Below are 19,388 nucleotides of genomic sequence, written 5' to 3'. Positions count from 1 at the left end.
ATGGAGGTATAAATGGAAGATATATAAAACCACATTTATGATACTTGTGCAAATGTAAAATATGTAACATTCCCACAGTTGTCTGAAACTAGGTAAAAATATTGAAGAAGTAGAAAACCACATGAAGATATAGTGATAATAGCAGCCTACTATTTTATAGTGAAAAAAGGTGGCTTAAATTCAGAGGGTACCAAGGGACGGTGCCTAGCTGTGTACAGTCACTCTGACTGCATGGTAAATCTGTACTTTAAGTATTCAAAACACTCATTTAATAATAAAAGTGAAAGGAAAAGTAAAAAAATGTACATTATAAATTATTGTGTACTTTACACAAACTAGACATTTTTGAAATGAGTTACAGGTATATCTTATATTACAGTTTTTAAAATCACTAAATTGACTTGCACTAGTATTTGAAATAGTACTGTGTACTATATATATATATATATATATATATATATATATATATATATATATATATATATATATATATATAAGATAAATAAATACTGAGTAATGATAATATGATAATAGCAGCATACTATTGTATAGTGTACAACGGTGACTGGAATACAGAGGGTACAAAGAACGATGCCTGTGTACAGTCAGTCTAACTGGTAAACCTGTACTCTAAGTATTCATGACATTCATTTAATATACATTTCAAAGTGAACTAAAAACCAACATAATAACTATGTACTTTACATAAAACAGACCTTAATGAATTGAGTTACTACATGATGTTTTATAATCATTTTACTGACTTGAACTAGTTATTGCACATCTTCATTGGTCATAAGCCAAGTTAACTTATTGTCACTGTCCAAGTTATGAATTTTTTACAGGATTTGTTTATTAATTCATATAGAACATTTCTTTCATCCTACATTTACATGAGAGTAGAAAATGTTTCTCGCCCCAACGTTGCATCTAGTGCAGTGTAATGCCTATATATTGTCCCCTTTCATATAATCATGTATTCTTTGATCCCACTTTTTGAACATCCATATCCAAATCAAAAAAGTAAGAAATAGAAAAAAAGCGAAATAAACTTTCTAAACTATGCGGACCAATACGTTACGTGTTATTCATTAAAGCTGTTTTTTTCTGTCGAGAGACAAATAAGTATTATTTTAAAATTCTAATCGAAAAAATATTCATTTTTGATATCTTGGACCAAATAACTGTACGCCTAATCTGCAGTGAACGAAATTATAGATGTACATAAAGCGCTATCAAGATCTGCTTTACTTTTGTAACTTTATCGGCTAAGCAAATTACTCACAAATGCAACCATGACCGAATATGAAAAAATAATATTAGTTCCCTTTGATCTTTAAAGTACAGAAATAAGATGATGAAACTTCGAAAAGCAATTGACAATGATCTTTACTTCATGCGAATTAAAATATTCAACGAGGTAATATTCATAACAGTTAGTCTGAAATACATGTAATCAGTATGTATGCACTGAAAAACATAAAGAGCCAACTCTGTGCTATATGGTTCATACATATACGTGCATATTAAGGATATGCTTGGAAAAAATTCTAACAATGATAAAATCGGAAGGCGATTAAAAGTTGCTTGTAGAAATTCCATGCAAGATGTACAAATTATTTCTATTTTCAAATGCCCCATACTTCGGACAGTACCATTGTCCATTAACCAATCGAATATTTGACATACACACTTTCTTCAGTTTAGCAAAATATTAAAAAAAGAAGAAGATTGAATATGCATAAAATGAATACTTCATTTGGTGTTTTTTAAGGATACGACATTGAATTTCATTGCTTTCGTTTCATTTAGTTTACCTTTTGATTTTCCATTTCCTTCCCCTTACAACATACATGTTTGTGTTGTAATCTTATGCATTTACTTTCACACGGTTAATATAAAAATACATTATATTAGTATAACGTTTAACATAGAATCAAACTGTTGTGAAAAACTTGAGAAAAAAAACTTGTTTTCAGCACAAGCCTAAAGAATTCATAAGATTATAGTATTACACTTGGTTCTGTATAGAAAAGACCATGGAGTCACACAAAATATCTGCATGTGCCGCCAGGATGCCACAGTTAAGGTAAAAAAAACTGTAATAGGAAAAATACTTAACTATATTAGAAAACAATCAGCAGGTTTTTTATTTGTTTTTTGTTGGGTTTTTTAATGAAGGAGCTTGCGGATCCCAATTTTCATATACATGTACTGGTAGTTGACTTCAAAGTCAACACTTCAAAGTAGTTTAACTTTCGAAATAATTTACTTTCGAAATAATTTGATAAAAAAAAATACTCTTTGTATCTAAAAATTATACAAACTTGCACCTTTAAGAAAAGCTTGTTATAAAAAAAAAACAAGATCTAATTTAGACTAAAGTCTGTTCTCAGTTTATGGTCTTGGGGTCTTGTCCTCAGTAGGCATTTTGCAGAGGAGTGACTTCCGGTCTCTAGTTCCAATTTAAAGTCTAGTTTCTGACTTAATATTAACATCAGTTAAACGAATATTTTCTCCTTTATCTATTTTGAAAACCATAGTTACAATAGGATCAATTTACTTTTGAACTAGTAACATCCGGCTTTATAACTCCAAACATGGAAGACGTGTCAAAGGTCAACTATATTTTATGCTCTTCTATCTAAATTTCGAACGGATCGAAAATATATATATGTACATATGTTAGTACTTTCACACACTTTATAAGAATAATCCAATCTTTGTTGTGTCAGGTATATGTTAAATAACAGTTGCAAGCATTGCAGAATTGTTCCTATAATTCCTAATGAATATATGAAACAGTTTGGTTCAAGTAATAAAATCAATTCCATGACCTATGTGTATTAGACGCACTCCACTAACACTGTATTTAGACTTACTTGAAAATATCAATAAATCTTACTTTACAATGAGAAAATTTTGTTTTCGTTTCTCTTACAAGAAAGGGCAAGGTTAAGAGGTAATTTAAGAATATGATAAAATTGTCAGCATCGAGTTCAAGGTCACAATGGCCCTCTATTTCCTGTTGGCACGACCTGTTTCGAACTGCTTTATTTTATAGCATAATGTCATACACATAACTCTCTGAGAAACCCTGAATATGCTGGGAAGAAAATGCGAAATGCACAACAAAAGAATGTCATGAAAGAACTTGATCGACGATAAAGTCTTTCTAAAAGATTTCATCACAGGAGCCGTCACATTATTTCACGGAGAGCACACGAGTTAGTCGCACAAAGAAACAAAAAATATGACTGTTTTCTTTTTTAATTTGAAAAATACTAAAATTGTTTTGCTGTTATTTGTTTGTTTCAGTATAGAAGTAGTTTTTTTTCCAATTTAAATAACAGCACTTAGAAAACAAGGTTGAAATTTTCTGTTATATTTTAATTTAGCAACGGAATAACTGCATATCAGTAGTTAATTTCTGATTATGCTAGTTTGACGCATATTTTTAAGAAATAATAAAGGACAGAAATATTTAGCGATTTCTTTCAATGATTTCGCAATATATTTGAAAGAAACACACCTATTCAAAGGGAAAATTGTAAAATTTCCACAGTTTCCTTTAAAAAAATATATAGTGAAACTCGGTTATGGCGAAGTCCTGTGGACCCGTGAATTTCCTTCGCAATCAGTTATTCCTTATATCCGTATAACGAATTCGTAAATGTATATACATAGCTAATTTGCAATACATACATGTTTTCCTTTTATGACTACCGAATATGCTCACGGGAATATTAAATACTTAATTACCATGGGGATCATCTAGTTTTTTGCTAATTTAAATGAATTAAAATTTCAAATAAAAATGTTTACGAAAAATAACGTCAGCACTTAAATTTTTAAAATGCCGAGACCTTAAAAATTCGCTACAAAAGATGCAACTTTCATTTTTCTTAGCCTCTACGGGACACAAAATCAACTCGCTATCTTCTTAGATTCTCTATATCAGAGTTCGTTATAATCGTACACTTGTACAAGGAATTGTAACGGACATTGCCGAGGCAGAGTCTCTCATAGACAGCTTATTGCTTTGTCATATTGTCAAAGAGAAATGAAAGCTTATAGAGCACGCTAATTTCAAATTCTAGTAGCAATTTGTAAGAGTCTTATCCCTGTTAATCATATATGTCAGTTTATATAAATTCTTACTGAAAACATCTCAAAACCCGTACAACCGATATATATGTAATTTTTTTTAGCGTGTAATTAACACTTTTACGACTGCCAGCAAAACTAGTACTATCAGTTATTTCAGTCCGCCATAAAACCAAGCAGTATCTCCGAAGAAGAGAAAGCACTAATTAGTAACCAGCAGCATTGAGTGTCTTCCGAAGGGTAGACATATGTAAGAGACGCCAGCGAGCCGGGAGAGGCTGAACACCGACTGACATCTCAGGCGCTCCAGAGACAAATGCCCATTTCACGGGAAGAAAAAGCTGGAATTGGCAGGGCGGCTCGGAAAGCAATGCCATTTAACCGTTATTCGATATGTGCTCTAAACGATTTTTCATCGGATGAGTGCTCTGTGTTTTCTTGTATTTTTTGCGAGAAACAAAATGTTTCACCGTGGGAGCACATTCTTCAGATGTTACTAATGATAATTAACAAAATTTCTAAATAAATAGTTGCATCTTTTCAGGAGAGAAGAGCGAACAAGTTTCATTGAGTCCTGCTATGTACAGGGTGTTTTTGCGTCTTCTCTCTCGGAAGACACTGACATCGCATTGTAAAGGAAATTACCGCACTTCAAAATGCATCATAAAGTTTTTCTCGATTTCTTGACGTTTTGCACTTTTTGAAAGAAATCGATAAAGTTGCCACATATCACATGTGTTGTCGAAAAATCAGTTTTTTCCTTCAACCGGAAATACAAGCTCTTGATGATCGCCAGAACGTGAAAACATGGCGTCAGTCTTCATAGAAGAGACAACTTGACGACGAGTGCTTCCCGCCACGAAAGTCGAGTCATTTCTCTTCTCAGAGTCTGCAATGGCACATCAGACACAGGGGAAAGCCAAAAGAATACAAGCAAAGCAAGACAGTCAAAATAATTCATAATGTATTTATATTTCATCTGAACTGAAGAAGAAATTTGTTTTCTCAACTGCAATATTTTGACATTTGTGTTCTAAGCTTTCAGAGGTTTTGTGCTGATTAACTGGTCGTTTGGCTTTTACTGGTGGTATGTCATCTTTCTCAAGAACAAATCTCTTATTTTAATGCATGTTCATTTCTAAACTAGCCGACCGGTACGGACTGTTTTTGAGTGGAACCCATTGACAATCAACCATCTTTTTGGTAACTTCGCATTTTAACGAATCTTTAAAAATCTGTAGAAAAGCTCTCGTCAGTTAATGATTTTTGGGTTATAACTAGCTGATGATTTATGCAATGCTTGTCAAATCCCTAGTTTTATCAGATTAGCGATAGAGCACATCACTCTTCGACTCCAGAGAAATAATCGGCCGTAGCGATTTCTGTCCAGAGAAAATGAATGGCTCGATAAATTAAGTTTCCTTCACTTTAATAGCTAAGAAAAACTCTCCGCAAAATGTCTAACATCAGCTTTTATCGTGCATACTTATAGCCGTGTGCATTCTCGTTAATCTTCCATCTGATGAAGATACCGGGCCGTATATATCATCAGGGTGGTATCATTATGCTAATATTTTCTTAGCGGTCTCGCGGAGGGTTCGGTTTCTCCGATAAAACTCGACTGGCAAACGCCATAGAATAACCGGACCTCATTCGTGCCTCTTTATGACTCGGATGCATTGACAATTATTTGCAATTATGCACACATGGAGAGAGGAATAAGGATCATTAAAAGATTAGATAGAGGGTTTATCTCGGCACTTATTGCAGCGCGGGAACTACAAAGGTTTCAGCAGACGACATCGTCCAATTAAAATGGAGAATTCCCTCGAGTCTGTCTACGACTGGATGATAAGTCTTGAAACGTAACAGGCTGGAGGTAACAGGCGGAGTCCTTTTTACAATTTATCTTCATTTAGACTTGGAGCACTGAAAGTTGAATGTATTATCACATGTATTTATGACGAGCTTACAATTTACACCTAGGGAGAGGACGCTTATAAAGTACACCAGTGACGATGTGCTGTTGATCATTTATTGGTTTATTAAAAAAAACCCGTAAAATTCTATCTAAATATTGTTGACTTTTCGACTTATTAGAGTTTCCTTCTTATAAAAATTTTAATGAAATGTACATATAACTTTGCACCAAAAAATGCCATGCAGACGCATGCAGTCAATTAATAGTACGAAATGTACGTACTTAAAAAAAAATCACGACACTTTTCAAATAATAACACGTTTGCCTTACAAAGAAGCAAATTTTGTGTCAATTTTAATATTTTTAAAATAATTAAACAATGGCATTCTAAACAGTATATGTACGATATTACAAAGTTTTCATATCCGTGACGACCATTTAAGAAGGTGGTTCTTTTCTTCACTCACCAAATGTTTATATTGTAAAAGAATCACGTGCATTCAGATCTCCTCCTAAAACCGTGCAACGTCATATTCCCTGAGAGACGTTGCTTTGTCCACCTAACAACCCTGAGTCGCAAAAATACACAATTGGTAAAATTTATCAAGTTATTCTAAGGATTTTGGTTCGTTTTAAAACGTCATAATTGGGTTCCAATTTCTGTGTCCGATGATGAATAAGGTGCCCCATTCTTAGTTTTTCTGTCCTTCATTTCTAAATCAAATGCCACTGGATTGTCATGAAACCCTCCTCCGGAAATAGTTGAGATCTCTTCGTTCTGAAAGTAAGACAAAAAGAGTCTTGGATTCGATTCAAACCATCTCGTGGTATTTTTACTTCATATTGTAAAATGTCATGTTTGTTTTTATGGCCACCCAGTAAAATAAAATATTCAACGGAAGTTTTAAGACAGTTAAACTTTAAGTAATTTATAATACAAATATATAAATGTTTGTGTCAACATGTAATGCTCTAAAATTTACAATGTGATCTGGAAAATTTAAATTTTGACACTTAAGACGTACTGCTTGAACAATTTCAATCTATTCGTCTGGCATAAGATACTAAGGTATGAGAACGATAGTTAATATTTGATTTATGCGAATATTCTGATTTTTACTCGATAAAAGATAATCATGAAGATATAGCTTGAAATGGATATCTTGAATGTTTTTGTGTTTGTTTTACTAGTAAGAATATTTATGGCAGTTCTGGTGGAGACGTTTGGTATGTTGTCGGTTTTTGCTCGTTTGAATTATTCATTTTTAAAATTTTCTTATTCTAACTTCTTAAAAAGATGCATTACACTTACGTATCTTTGAAGCCTGGTGACTTTTTGGCAGCCAAGAGGCAAGTAGCAAAAAACACGGTCTACCCATTTATGGACGTATTTCTTATCAAAATCATTAGGCGTGTTCATATCTACAAAAAATTAAGTTAGCATCGTCATTCACAAAAATGTTCAGAATGTTCAAAGAGGGATAACTTCATTATTCGACCCACCTGTGAATATACTTGATATGATGGTAACGATAATTCCCGTAACAACTGAGATGATCACAGCAAATAAAGCATAGTATAAATAAGACAATTTATAAATCCACCTGGAAAATAAACAAAATAACTCAAAGTAAACATTCTATTCAACTAAACATAAATTAGAAAAAAAATACAATAAAAAAAAATCTAAAATAAAGAAAGAAAAGCATAAGGGACACTAACAGATAATCATCCATTGACTGTGCTGCAGTTGTGTTTATTGTCGTTGTCATATCTGTGGCTGACAAAGTATTCACTGTCGCTGTAGATGTAAAATTAAAATCCGTGGAATTAAATACAGTTCCATTACAGTTTTTGGGAAACAAGTCACACTTTGCAGTGCTGACACCTGTTATCGGCGGAACCGGAAGTAATACTGTACCGCCAACTCCGACCCAAAATGTCAGGACCGCACTCGCGATTAGTCCACAAAGAGCACCCTGTAATTATGCAACAATAGAAAAATAAGGACAGTCACTTGTTTTAGGTTTTTTTGTAGTTTTTTTTTTCCAATCCTAGTACATGGATGCCATGACCATTAACCAACAATAAATTTCAGGACTATGGTTTGTGATTGGTTTATTATAATTTCTACCCAACAAGTAAGGGTTTTTTTTTTCATCCCCATCCCACAGGTGCCTGGATCTATTTTATATATGTATATGTGGATACATGTACTTTATTACACTGTACCGTCTTCCACGGAAGACGGTATACAAATTTGTTTTACTGTCTTCCGACTATGCACTTTTCTTTTGTAATTGGTAGAAAATGCATTTTGTAAAAAAAAATTCAATTATTTCATTGGTTGAAATGCTGTTCAATGTTCAAGGCAAGGGATATAATTTTTGGTGGTGTAATTTTTGTACAACTGAACAATTTTTCAAGATATTCTTTAAAAATTCAACAAAACAAAACGGCTGAATTTAAACCGTATAATAACATGTAAACAATATTACACCTCTAAAAATAGTGCATATTAAAATAAAAGCAAAAATGTCCTTTAAAGTGTTATCTTATGCAATCTTTTATTTTATTATTATGAAAACCTTCCATGTTTACAAATACAAAGGTATGTACATTGTATCACGAGTTGGAATACAACGCCTGGGATATGAAACGCTTATATTGACATAAAGGGTATCCGTATAGTAAAAATATATCGAGATAACCGATTTCGTTAATTTGCATTAGTTCTCAGCAATCTTTCTAACTGCACAATTGTTGTACTAAGGAATAGAAGTTTCGATGATAGTGATTTTGTTTTATATATTATCATTCTCTGTTGAAAAATAGGTACAGACACAATTGTTATATATCAAATTCATTGATTTTGTACTTACTGGTGCATTGATGAATGGGAAAAATATTCCAGAAATGAAAAGACCGAGCAAAGGTCCACCAACCATTCCAAATATACTCAACATGATCTGTAATATGGTAGTTTGTCATTGGTGTATTGTTATAGCAACCGGAAAGTATAACAAACAATCTGATCAACTACTTAAGTGCGTTTTGTATGAATCTCGCACCTGTAAAACAGTCTGTCCAAGATACTGAGCAATAAAAGCTATTCCTATCACCATACCACCGGCAACAAAACCTATAATATCAATACAGCAAATGTTCAAAAAGTCTCAATGTAATATATTGCTTTTGAAAGAAACATTAAAGGTTTTAAAAAATAAGTAGAACGTTAATCAAATTAATTTTAAAAAAAAATCCCCAATATATCGTAATTTGGCGCGTTTTACCCAGTATTTTGGCTATTCTGGTTTGCCATATGACTGATGGAGTGGTGTCTGTTTTCTCCCAATATAATTTCAATATGTCTTCCAAAATTACAATAGCTAGGGCATTTAATCCGGAGGAAATGGAACTTAAAGAGGCGCTAAAGAGACAAGCTACAAACAATCCCGGCAGTCCCGGTAAAAATGTCAGTCTGTCCATCACCATGAAAGGTAACAACTGCAAAAGTTAACTGGTTGTTTAATATCCACGTATCAAAGTTACTAAGTATTTCAAATCGAGACAAAATTCAAAAGCACGTGTATTTCGCTATTTCTTATGTTTGATACAAAGCTTTCCATATCACAAATACTTATGTCTTTATTTTGTAACATCTCAAGATTTTGAAGTCATGTATTGTATGATAAATACTCACTTGATCTCGTGCATGTACCTGACCTAGAAGGAAGGGATCACATTCATGATAGGTGGCGTATATAACTAGTCCCACCAAGCACACCACTGTAGACAAAATAAGGGTCAAAGGCAAACTGAGATAGAGTGCTCTAAATAAAAGACAGAAACCAGTTATATGTAGCAGGAAAATCTACTTAGAAATGCATGTTCATTTGTATAAAGATGTGTAGGTATCTCGTTTACCTTTGAGAATTTTTTATTTCTTTAATGGCGAGATATCGTTGAATCATGGTTTGATTGGCTGCATATATTGTTAGCTGACCAAATGTTGAACCAATCACAAGAGACCAAACAGAATGGCGTGTTGTAGGGTCTCCACTCCAACTAGAAAGTTAATTTTATAGAATCTAAGGCCCAGATATTTGTGTAAAATCATAGGCGCAGTGATTTATAGTAAAGTGTGTTCTTACCTCTAACAAACTCATCAATATATGAAATTAAAATCACAATCTGTATGTCAGGTATGAAATGAACTACTAGTAAATCCTTTGGATATTAAAAGCTTTAACAAACCAAATACTGACTTTTACCCGAGTCAATTAAGCGTAAAATATAGGTCAAATGCAGCATCGAAAGTATGTGTCATGCAAAGCATATATAGATGCACCAAAATGCAAGTTTGGAATAGAAGATGAGATAACCTTCAATGCTGACGTTAGGCACTGTCAGTGTTGTCTAGAAGGCAAATAAAGCATTCTAAGCATGCCTTAGACTAAGTATTTATAGATGTAACTAAACGTTTGATTGATTTGGATATATTACTCGACCAAAAGAATTATCTTAACCTTGTTCTTCAGAACATAGGTAAACGAACGGATATGGTAATTCAAATACAAGCAAGTCAACAACTTTGTTTCAGGAAGTATAAAAATTAAAGCCTTCTTGTTCTCGAAAAGTTTTTGAAATTGATTGCTTTCGCAAATTATGATATCGCTGTAAATTCGTAAAATAAGGAACATGCAACACAAAAGGCGGATTTGTGTAGTTAAGGCATTATGTACCATTTCTGATTATTTAGCAGATGAAGGGCATAGCTCTTAATTTGACTTTACTCCCCTTACCAATAGATCTGTGTCTAGTATTAAAGACTTTCCCTGATGATTTTATGAAGAAAAATGTTTTAAAGAATTGAACAAGTTCCTTACTGAAGAATGTTGACTTACTCAAGGAAAAATATACGGCCCCCTTCGTTAGCAATGTCCCAGATATTCCCAAAGCCTCCAAGATCTACCGAACCCTGAGCAATGATAGCAATCAAACCAGCCATAACGACAAACGTCTGGAATGTATCTGTCCATACAACTGCTCGTAGTCCTCCCTGGGTAAAAATAAGCTTTTAGTACCTAAGCACTACAAACTAAGTATCACAGAACAATAAAGATAATGGAAATGGATTCAATGCTACTAGTCTGAAAACACCTGACACTTCCTTTTTCTTCCGATATATCAACACTGGTACACGGTGGGGTAAACGAAGATGGATTTACAGAAACAATTTAGGTTAAAACAATAGGAAAATATAACATCTTCAATTTTAGTGTAAACATATTCGTGTAGATAGCTCATATGGTTTAACAATTGCTTGTGATATTACTTAAGTACTTAAGGACCCTAGACTACAACAAAATCACAACCTGTTGACGAATTTGATTGATTTTCAGTGGTATATGGAATTTTTTCTTAAGAATCCCAGTTGTAATAACAATGACTTCTAAAATTTTACCCTTATCAAGTGTGTTTGGATGATTTTTTTGTTGTTGAACTCCTCTAAGTTTACCAACGATTGAAAATATTAGCTCCCCAGAGCCCAAGAATCAAGATTTGGAGTATGGATGAGACCACGGGATCACATTAGCTCCTAAGGGCCGAAGGATCAGGATTTGGAGTATATGGATGAGACTACAACAGGGATCAAAAATTTACATAATGGGGTAAAAAATCTGAAGATGAAAGGAAGAGCCAGTTGAATACAGGTGTAACATTTGCTTCTGTTGTGAGGATGATAAGTGATCCTGAATGAAAAAAGGCTACTTTAAAGTCAAAATTTTTCTTTGTACAAGTTTTCCATATAAGCATTGTTTTGTATATGTCCCACAGGTGATAAACGTTGAAATAGCTCACGTGTGGTACATTTCCAAACTGAAGTTTTTTTTTTTTATCTTACATACATTTTGGTATACTCACCAAAGCGGTATAGAATGTACAAACAAGTCCAATCAATACTATCGATAATGCCAAACTAAGGCCAGTCACTGAAAAAGAAAAACACGAGAAAACAAGTTAAAGTGATGTAAAGCATCAAATCGGCCACAAAAATGTATTAATTTTAGCATTTTAAAGTATTTCCACAAGAAGAGTCCAAAGAAAAAAAATTATTACACTTGCCTTACTTTTCTGTTCATTTTTTATGCTTAATTTTCAGTGATCAATCCAGATAAATAAATTCATGGGAATAAAAACCGAACAGGAATGTATTCTCATCAAATTATTTGATACAAATGCAACAAATATCTAAAATAATTAATAATAAATTTCTGAATGCTGACAAGGACAAACAAACTTCACCTGCTGATACCCTGGATCGTAATAATGTCGATGATATGTATCACAATAAATGTGAAGTACAGATAAAAAAATCATTGTGTCATTTGCAGCTGTAGTGCATTCAAACAAAATTCACCTCTCCTTAAAATTTTTACAATTTATAATTATTTTAGGTACTGTAATTCATATCCGGAATATTAATACGTTTTGTTTTTAAATCTTACGCTCGTCCATGTTGAGGAGCAGTTCATGTAACTTTTTTTTTCTTTTATATATATATATATATATATATATATATATATATATATATATATATATATATATATATATATATATATATATATAAAATCTTAAAAATTAATAAATATCTGATGAGAATGAAAAACAAATTGAAATAACACCCCTTCAGACTTAGTATTAAGCAATTTTTAAAACATATTATTCATAACTTTTATGTACATTATCAATAAGGAATTTTTCAATCGACGCAATGAAAAAATAGTCTCATTTCTCCCATGTGCACATTCTAACACAACAACAAATAGATCCTGCGGCCGATAATCATTCGTTATATTCAGTAAACAATCAGCAAAACACAAAGCTAAATACCTTGATTCAGAGCTAAAGCTGGGGCATATAATACCACGCCCATGTATAAAAGCTGAAAAAAAGATGACCATTAAATATAACATTTTATAACATTTTTGCTCTGAAAAGATGGTCTATTGCTTTACATCTGTTGATATTAACCAATGGCTCCAACGTAATGACAACCTTATACTTGATAGTCTTCAATTTAAAAAAAGAAAAAAAAAACTGGTCTTGCTGGGTAGATGACCCTCCTACCGTTCAGATCAGGTCAGATGGTCAAAGACTTATTTTATAGTCATCATTCATAGTCTACCTTTAGGGCATCATTCCTACCATTATACTGAGAACTCTTTGGTTTTTAGTCACTAAACTTAAATCATTGGCTATGACATCACATGAACATGTAGATATAAGTGTTGGCTATGGCAAATAGATGAACATTATGTAAAGGATGGAAAAAAATCTTATTCCAGTAATCATTTCTCTTTCAGTTAGCATATTTATATATTCCATTTAATGTTTCATATAACTCACCATGTTTAATGTAAATATCACAGATGCAAAAATCCGAACTGACTTGCTGAATCTCTTCTGCAAATACTGAAAAAAAATGACGTTGAATAATAAAAGAATTCACATGCATGCAAGTTAACTTCAGTCTAAAGATGGGCTGTCCGATCGGTGCTTTCTGCGAATTACTGGTCCTTCAGTGTCTAAGTACTAAGTTTGTTTGCATTGATACAATAATATGAGGATTTCTATGCCCCCGTATCGAACATTCGGGGGTATATAGTTTTTGCCCTGTCCGTCCGTCTTTCTCTTTGTCTGTTTGTTCGCAAAAACTTGCCCATAACTTTTGATTGGTTGGAGCTATGGCTTTCATATTTTACAAGTGTATTCCTTGTGACAAGACCTTTATTTGGAAACCAACATATTTGACCTTTTGACCTTGACCTTGGAGTTTGATCCAGTTTTGCAAAATCTTACCAAACTTTAACTTTGCCCATAACTTTTGAACAATTGTGCTAGGGCTTTCATACTTCACATGTGTAATCTTTGTGACAAGACCTTCCTTTGGATACCAACAACTTTGACCTATTGACCTTAACTTTGGAGTTTGACCTACTTTGGGAAAACTTTAACCTTGGCCACAATTGTGCTAGGACTTTCATATTTCACATGTGTAATCCTTGTGACAAGACGTTCCTTTAGATACCAACAACTTTGACCCTTTGACCTTGGAGTTTGACCTACTTTTTGAAAACTTTAACCTTGGCCATAACTTATGAACAATTAGTGCTAGGGCTTTCATACTTCACATATGTAATCCTTGTGAGAAGACCTTTCTAGGGATACCAATAACTTTGACCCTTTGATCTTGACCTTGGAGTTTGACCTACTTTTGGAAAACTTTAACCTTGGTCATAACTTTTGAACGATTGGTGCTTCCGCTTTCATATTTCAACTGTGTATTTCTTCGGAGAAGGCCTTTCCTTCGGCACCATTAATTTTGACCATTTGACCTTGATGTTTGACATACTTTTGAAAAAAACTTTAACCTTTTCCATATCTATTCAATGGTTGTTGCTAGAGCTTTCATATTTTCAGGTTTATTCCTCGAGACAAGACCTTACTTTGGGTACCAACATATTTGATTTGCATTTGAGAAAGTTTAACCTTTGCTTTAAGTTGCCATACGGGGGCATCAGTGTTTCACAAATACATCTTGACATAAATAGGGATCAATTTTGTTTTGTTTTTTTCTTCAAGGGAGTGCACAAGAAGCCCTTGTAATGTGGGACACGTGTGATCCTTGAGCAAATGGCAATCAACCCATATAAAAAGATGACGAAATTCCCGCATATAGTTTATGTAAACACGAATGATTTAAAAGCAAAGAGATGACCTGCAAAATTTTGGTGATAAAGACCGGTCTTGTAGAGTAGGCTTTCCCCTCTAAAATCTTTCTTCCGGAATACTGGGTCTAGAGTAGGATTTCCCCCTGGAAAATAGGCTCTAGAGTAGGATTTCCCCTAACTTAAAGGAAAAATGACTCCAGAATAGGACTTCCCCCGAGGAAATCCCACACCAGATTCAATTTTCCGGGGGTAGGGGTGGATCCTACTCTGTGTAATTGTTACAGAGTGCGATTTCCACCAGAGCCAATTTCCCCAATAAAATATCATGCATTTTCTTATATATGAGGCATCTTCACTTTCATATTTTACATGACTATGTATTTATTGTGACAAGAACTTCCATGGGTGTAAATATTTTTGATCTTGACCTCAGAGTTTGACCCACTTTTAAAAACTTTAACATTGGCCATAACTTTTAACAGTTAGTAGTAGGGTTTTCAAATTTCACAGGTATATTCCTTGTGACAAGACCTTTCTTTGGATACCAACAATTTTGACCTTTTGATCTTGATTTTGGAGTTTGACCTACTTTTGAAAAACTTTAACCTTCGCCATATCTTTTGAACAGTTGGTGCTAGGGCTTTTATATTTTGCACGTGTGTTTCTTATGACAAGGTCTTCCCCTCCTCACTATTTAAATAAGACCTTTTGAGCTTGATCTTCGAGTTTTACTCACTTTGAGTAATCATTAGCCTTCACCGTAACTTTTGAATGGTTGGTGCCTGGGCTTTCATATTTACCAGGTTTATCCATTGACACAAGTCCTTTCTTTGGGTAACAACATTTTTGATCTCTTGACCTTGACCTTGGAATTTGACTTGCATTTGAGAAACTTTAACCTACACAACTTTTTTTCTTTTTGTTTTTTGTTTGTTTTTGTTGTTGTTGTTGTTCCACAATACAGTTACATTAATTGGTAATGTACTAAAAAAATATAATCTTACAATCAATTAAAATACAATCTGGTCCAGAGTCATCTCGTTAAGATTACATTTTATCTTTGCCTCTATGTTTAATTTTCATTCCATCTTCACTATTTTCGTTTGTCGTATGACACGAATTTTGTGGAAAAGTTAAAATAAACTAAAGAATCAGTTATTGTCGCACAATAGATATGGACTTTTTTATCTATCGGACAAAGCTATTTATCAGATATTAACCCTTTGTACAAGAGATATCGGACATACGATAGCATTGTTTTCTTATTAAATATTTTGTATTCCGACGACTAGTGATATTGATATCATATAAATAATTACATGTATTTGCTTTAGTAAACATGGAGGATCGAAGTAAATTTCCAAATAATTTAATAAAATCCAACTCGCTACATTTTTTGTGAAAACACATCTCGTAGGTTAAAAATAAAAACCACATTCAAAGATCCTATATTTACAAGATGATTAAAATTCAAATTGAAATCGAAATTCATTATATTTTCCAGAAAGAATCCTGATGGCCGATTTCAGAAATTTTGAAAAGTGAACACACTTTTATTCTTTATGAGTGCATGTTATGATTGGCAATTGCATCTGATTCCTTACTTTTCCAAAAGTGACAGACATCTTGCATCACATCCACTTAAAAGCATTACTTAAAACAGTTAGTTTTTCGCTCAATTTTGGCCGTTTAATTAAAAAAAATCACCGGAAAACAGAAAAAGACTATAAACATTTTTTTTAATATATAAACTAAAGGGCTAAAAATGCATTATGTTGGAAATGAAAATTCTTACACTGAAAAGTTTGACCCTGCTTTAACATGTCAAAAAATTGTTATAAATTCAATGATTGAAGAATAATGAATTTTAGTATGAAATACCAAACGATTAATGGATTTGTCTGTTTGATATGACTTTTTTGCAACATTAAACACCTATTTTTCATATTCATAAAATTATTTTTAGAAATACATCAATTTGATAGGACAAAGAGTACATGTACATGTATATACTAGTATATCGTCTAATCTATGGGGGTGTTTCCAATATGCTGTTTTCCTTCTAGATATAATCAGTATATATGATGGCAGGACTTTGAGTGGGGAAAAAATAAAAAGAAACAATTGTCTACTTCATATTTAACACCTATTGTAATCATTCGCTCTTATCTGATAAAGTTAATAATGTGAGAATAAAAAGGGGGCGTCTATTGATTCTGGGAGGAAATTGGGTGAATAGAGTTGACATACCAAGATAGCGACAGTACTTGGCAGGGATCTAAGCGATGGTGAAGGCGTGGTTATATAACACATTGGATTATATTTGATTACTACTTTCATCAAACAAAACTAGTTCGTGTACTTGCTAGATTCTCAATGCTTTAATACTGTTTCTATTAGAATAGTTCTGAAATTCTTATTGAGGTCAGATGTAGTTAAGTGAAAATATCATAAACCTCATTTATAAATCCTGTTTAATTATTTTCAGTTTGATGAGCTGTCCTCCACTCGTTAAGACATAAATCTTTATCCTTTCCTGCGACCAAAGAGAAAATATAATTTATCATTCCTTGTATTTAAGAAAAGAGAATGTACTTGTACCAAATTGTCCTATTGATAACCCTTATATCAGACTGGACTGCGTCTATGAAAAGTTTTCCTTAATAATTTGTCGTCCTATATCGTTGATAACATTGTTTGCAGGGTAGAAGGTACTCTTTTCAAACCCTTCAAAGTGTCTTTTGATAAACGATATGTGTTGGTATATCCTAAGTTTGGAACTATATAATTATTCTAAAATCAGATAATTTTTTTATTTGATTAACTTCAAACATCTGAAGCATAACGGAAACAAATCCTTTTCTCAGGGATTCTGTTTTATTTCCTGTGCTGCTTTGTTTGGTAAATAAATACAACGTTTCGGTTACCTACCTCATAAGCAGACGTCAAAGACAAGTCATGGAAAAACGGCAGGAAAATGTGATTTGTTAATGGCACAGTGATCAGCATGGCCATACCAGCGATCCAGTAACTAGTATTATTATTATACATTTCCGTGGGGGTCCCTAAAACCGTGATAGCTCCCATGAAGCTTGCCATTAAAGACATGGCGATGGGAAAGATCCCAATGTCTCTTCCTCCCATGAGTACATCGTCGGACGTCATGTTTTTGACTGCCCGGTACTCCTTGATCATGTAGAATACTCCAATGAGGGCCGAGACGACCAGAACAAGGGCAAATAGGACATAATCCACGGCCACAAAGGACCCGATTTTCTCCCCCGGACATAGCTCACAGACCTTCTGACAAGTCTCTGCCACCATTGTGAATCTCACACACTGGTATCAAACACTAGTCCAAAATGTTACAATCACAGATTACAAATTTTACAACAAATTAAATTTCCTAGAGAAAAATAGAAATCACACTGGTTGAAATTGTTGATGTCATTTGTGCAGCTGCCTGAAGTGAAAACATTTATTCCTGATTAGGGTATAGTTGATTAGCTTCAGCTGATATTTTATCGTAGTCCTACGTATTTCGCCCTCCCTTCGTAATGTCTCTGGGTTTAACAGGGTTTTATCAGGGGAAAGGTGGAAATGTTAAAATGTAGAAAGAAAATCGTTACGTTTGTAGAGTGTACATGAAATGTACAAAACCAATATTTAAGTTGAAATTTTTGAAGTTACGCATTTTTTAATTTTAATAACTTCGTTTTGAATTAAATCATTATATAATTTTCTTGGAAAATTAATTAACAACCTGCAATTGCAAAGATTAGAGGGAATTTCAATAACTGAACAGGTGATATTACTCGATGTCAATAGATGCATTCTTTAAACTCTGTTATTTCCGTGAAAAATTTGAACATTAACTCTTTCCCTGTACCGTTATCTATATCAAGCATGCTTCCGAATTTTCTTGAATCGCTTATCATTAACGATAAATTCCGCTGTCGTGCGACACAAGGACCTCTAAATCGATATAAAGTGTCGACTCTGTAAGATATGCAACATAAGGGGAGGTCACCTGAACATGGACATCTCGTACATCTGTTAGATTTGAATTGCCTAAAGACATAGTTTATATTCAAAATAATTCATCATCCCAACAGTTCTGATGCCTTACTCGTTTGTTAACACTGGCAAGTTCAATTGATGGAATCATCATGAAATGAATTTCAAAAAAAGATAATAAAGTGACTTTATCTAAAGCTTTTAATCCAGATCAACGTCTTCTGGTATTTATATACTTCCGTTCTCATTATATCGCGGGTTCCATTGTATCGCGGTATTTTCCAAAAATATACATGTAGGATACATGGCACATATCATTTTTCGTTTATGAACTGTCTGTCTGTCGTCTGGTTGTTATCTCGTGTGATGATGAAAAAAGTACGGAATATTTGGGCCAACCATGTTTATGGTAGTATACTTATTGTGTGTAAACATGTTTTGGGATTGAGTTGAATGGTCTTATTACTATTTATAATAAAATTTTGTTTGAAATAAAATAGTTCGAAGCATCATTTTGTTCATGCTAGGATTGTAACAAAGGTAACCATTGCACAAATCCAAACCGAATCAGGCAAATTCTGATTCAGAAATTGATATCAGAAGTG

The 19,388-nt window shown here is 33.3% G+C and overlaps 1 protein-coding gene across 1 annotated transcript; it reads right to left on the bottom strand.

Moving 5' to 3' along the window:
- Positions 1–6,330: 6,330 nt before the first annotated feature.
- On the bottom strand, positions 6,331–18,111 carry LOC133196322 (sodium-coupled monocarboxylate transporter 1-like). The gene is made up of 14 exons (XM_061332230.1): positions 17,698–18,111; positions 13,442–13,507; positions 12,926–12,977; positions 11,957–12,024; positions 10,936–11,090; positions 9,956–10,096; positions 9,732–9,861; positions 9,322–9,535; positions 9,100–9,170; positions 8,911–8,997; positions 7,751–8,007; positions 7,532–7,632; positions 7,341–7,450; positions 6,331–6,806 (listed from the first exon to the last, which is right to left on the bottom strand). The coding sequence occupies exons 1-14, from the start codon at positions 18,088–18,090 to the stop codon at positions 6,669–6,671; spliced, it is 1,983 nt and encodes a 660-aa protein (XP_061188214.1). The 5' UTR covers positions 18,091–18,111; the 3' UTR covers positions 6,331–6,668.
- Positions 18,112–19,388: the final 1,277 nt, after the last annotated feature.

Source organism: Saccostrea echinata, unplaced genomic scaffold (genome assembly GCF_033153115.1).
Source record: "Saccostrea echinata isolate AGI-Se365-2 ecotype Australia unplaced genomic scaffold, CSIRO_AGI_Sech_v1 ptg000030l, whole genome shotgun sequence".
In the NCBI taxonomy this organism is placed as follows: Eukaryota; Metazoa; Mollusca; class Bivalvia; order Ostreida; family Ostreidae; genus Saccostrea; species Saccostrea echinata.
This window is presented reverse-complemented; position numbering and strand designations above follow the sequence as displayed.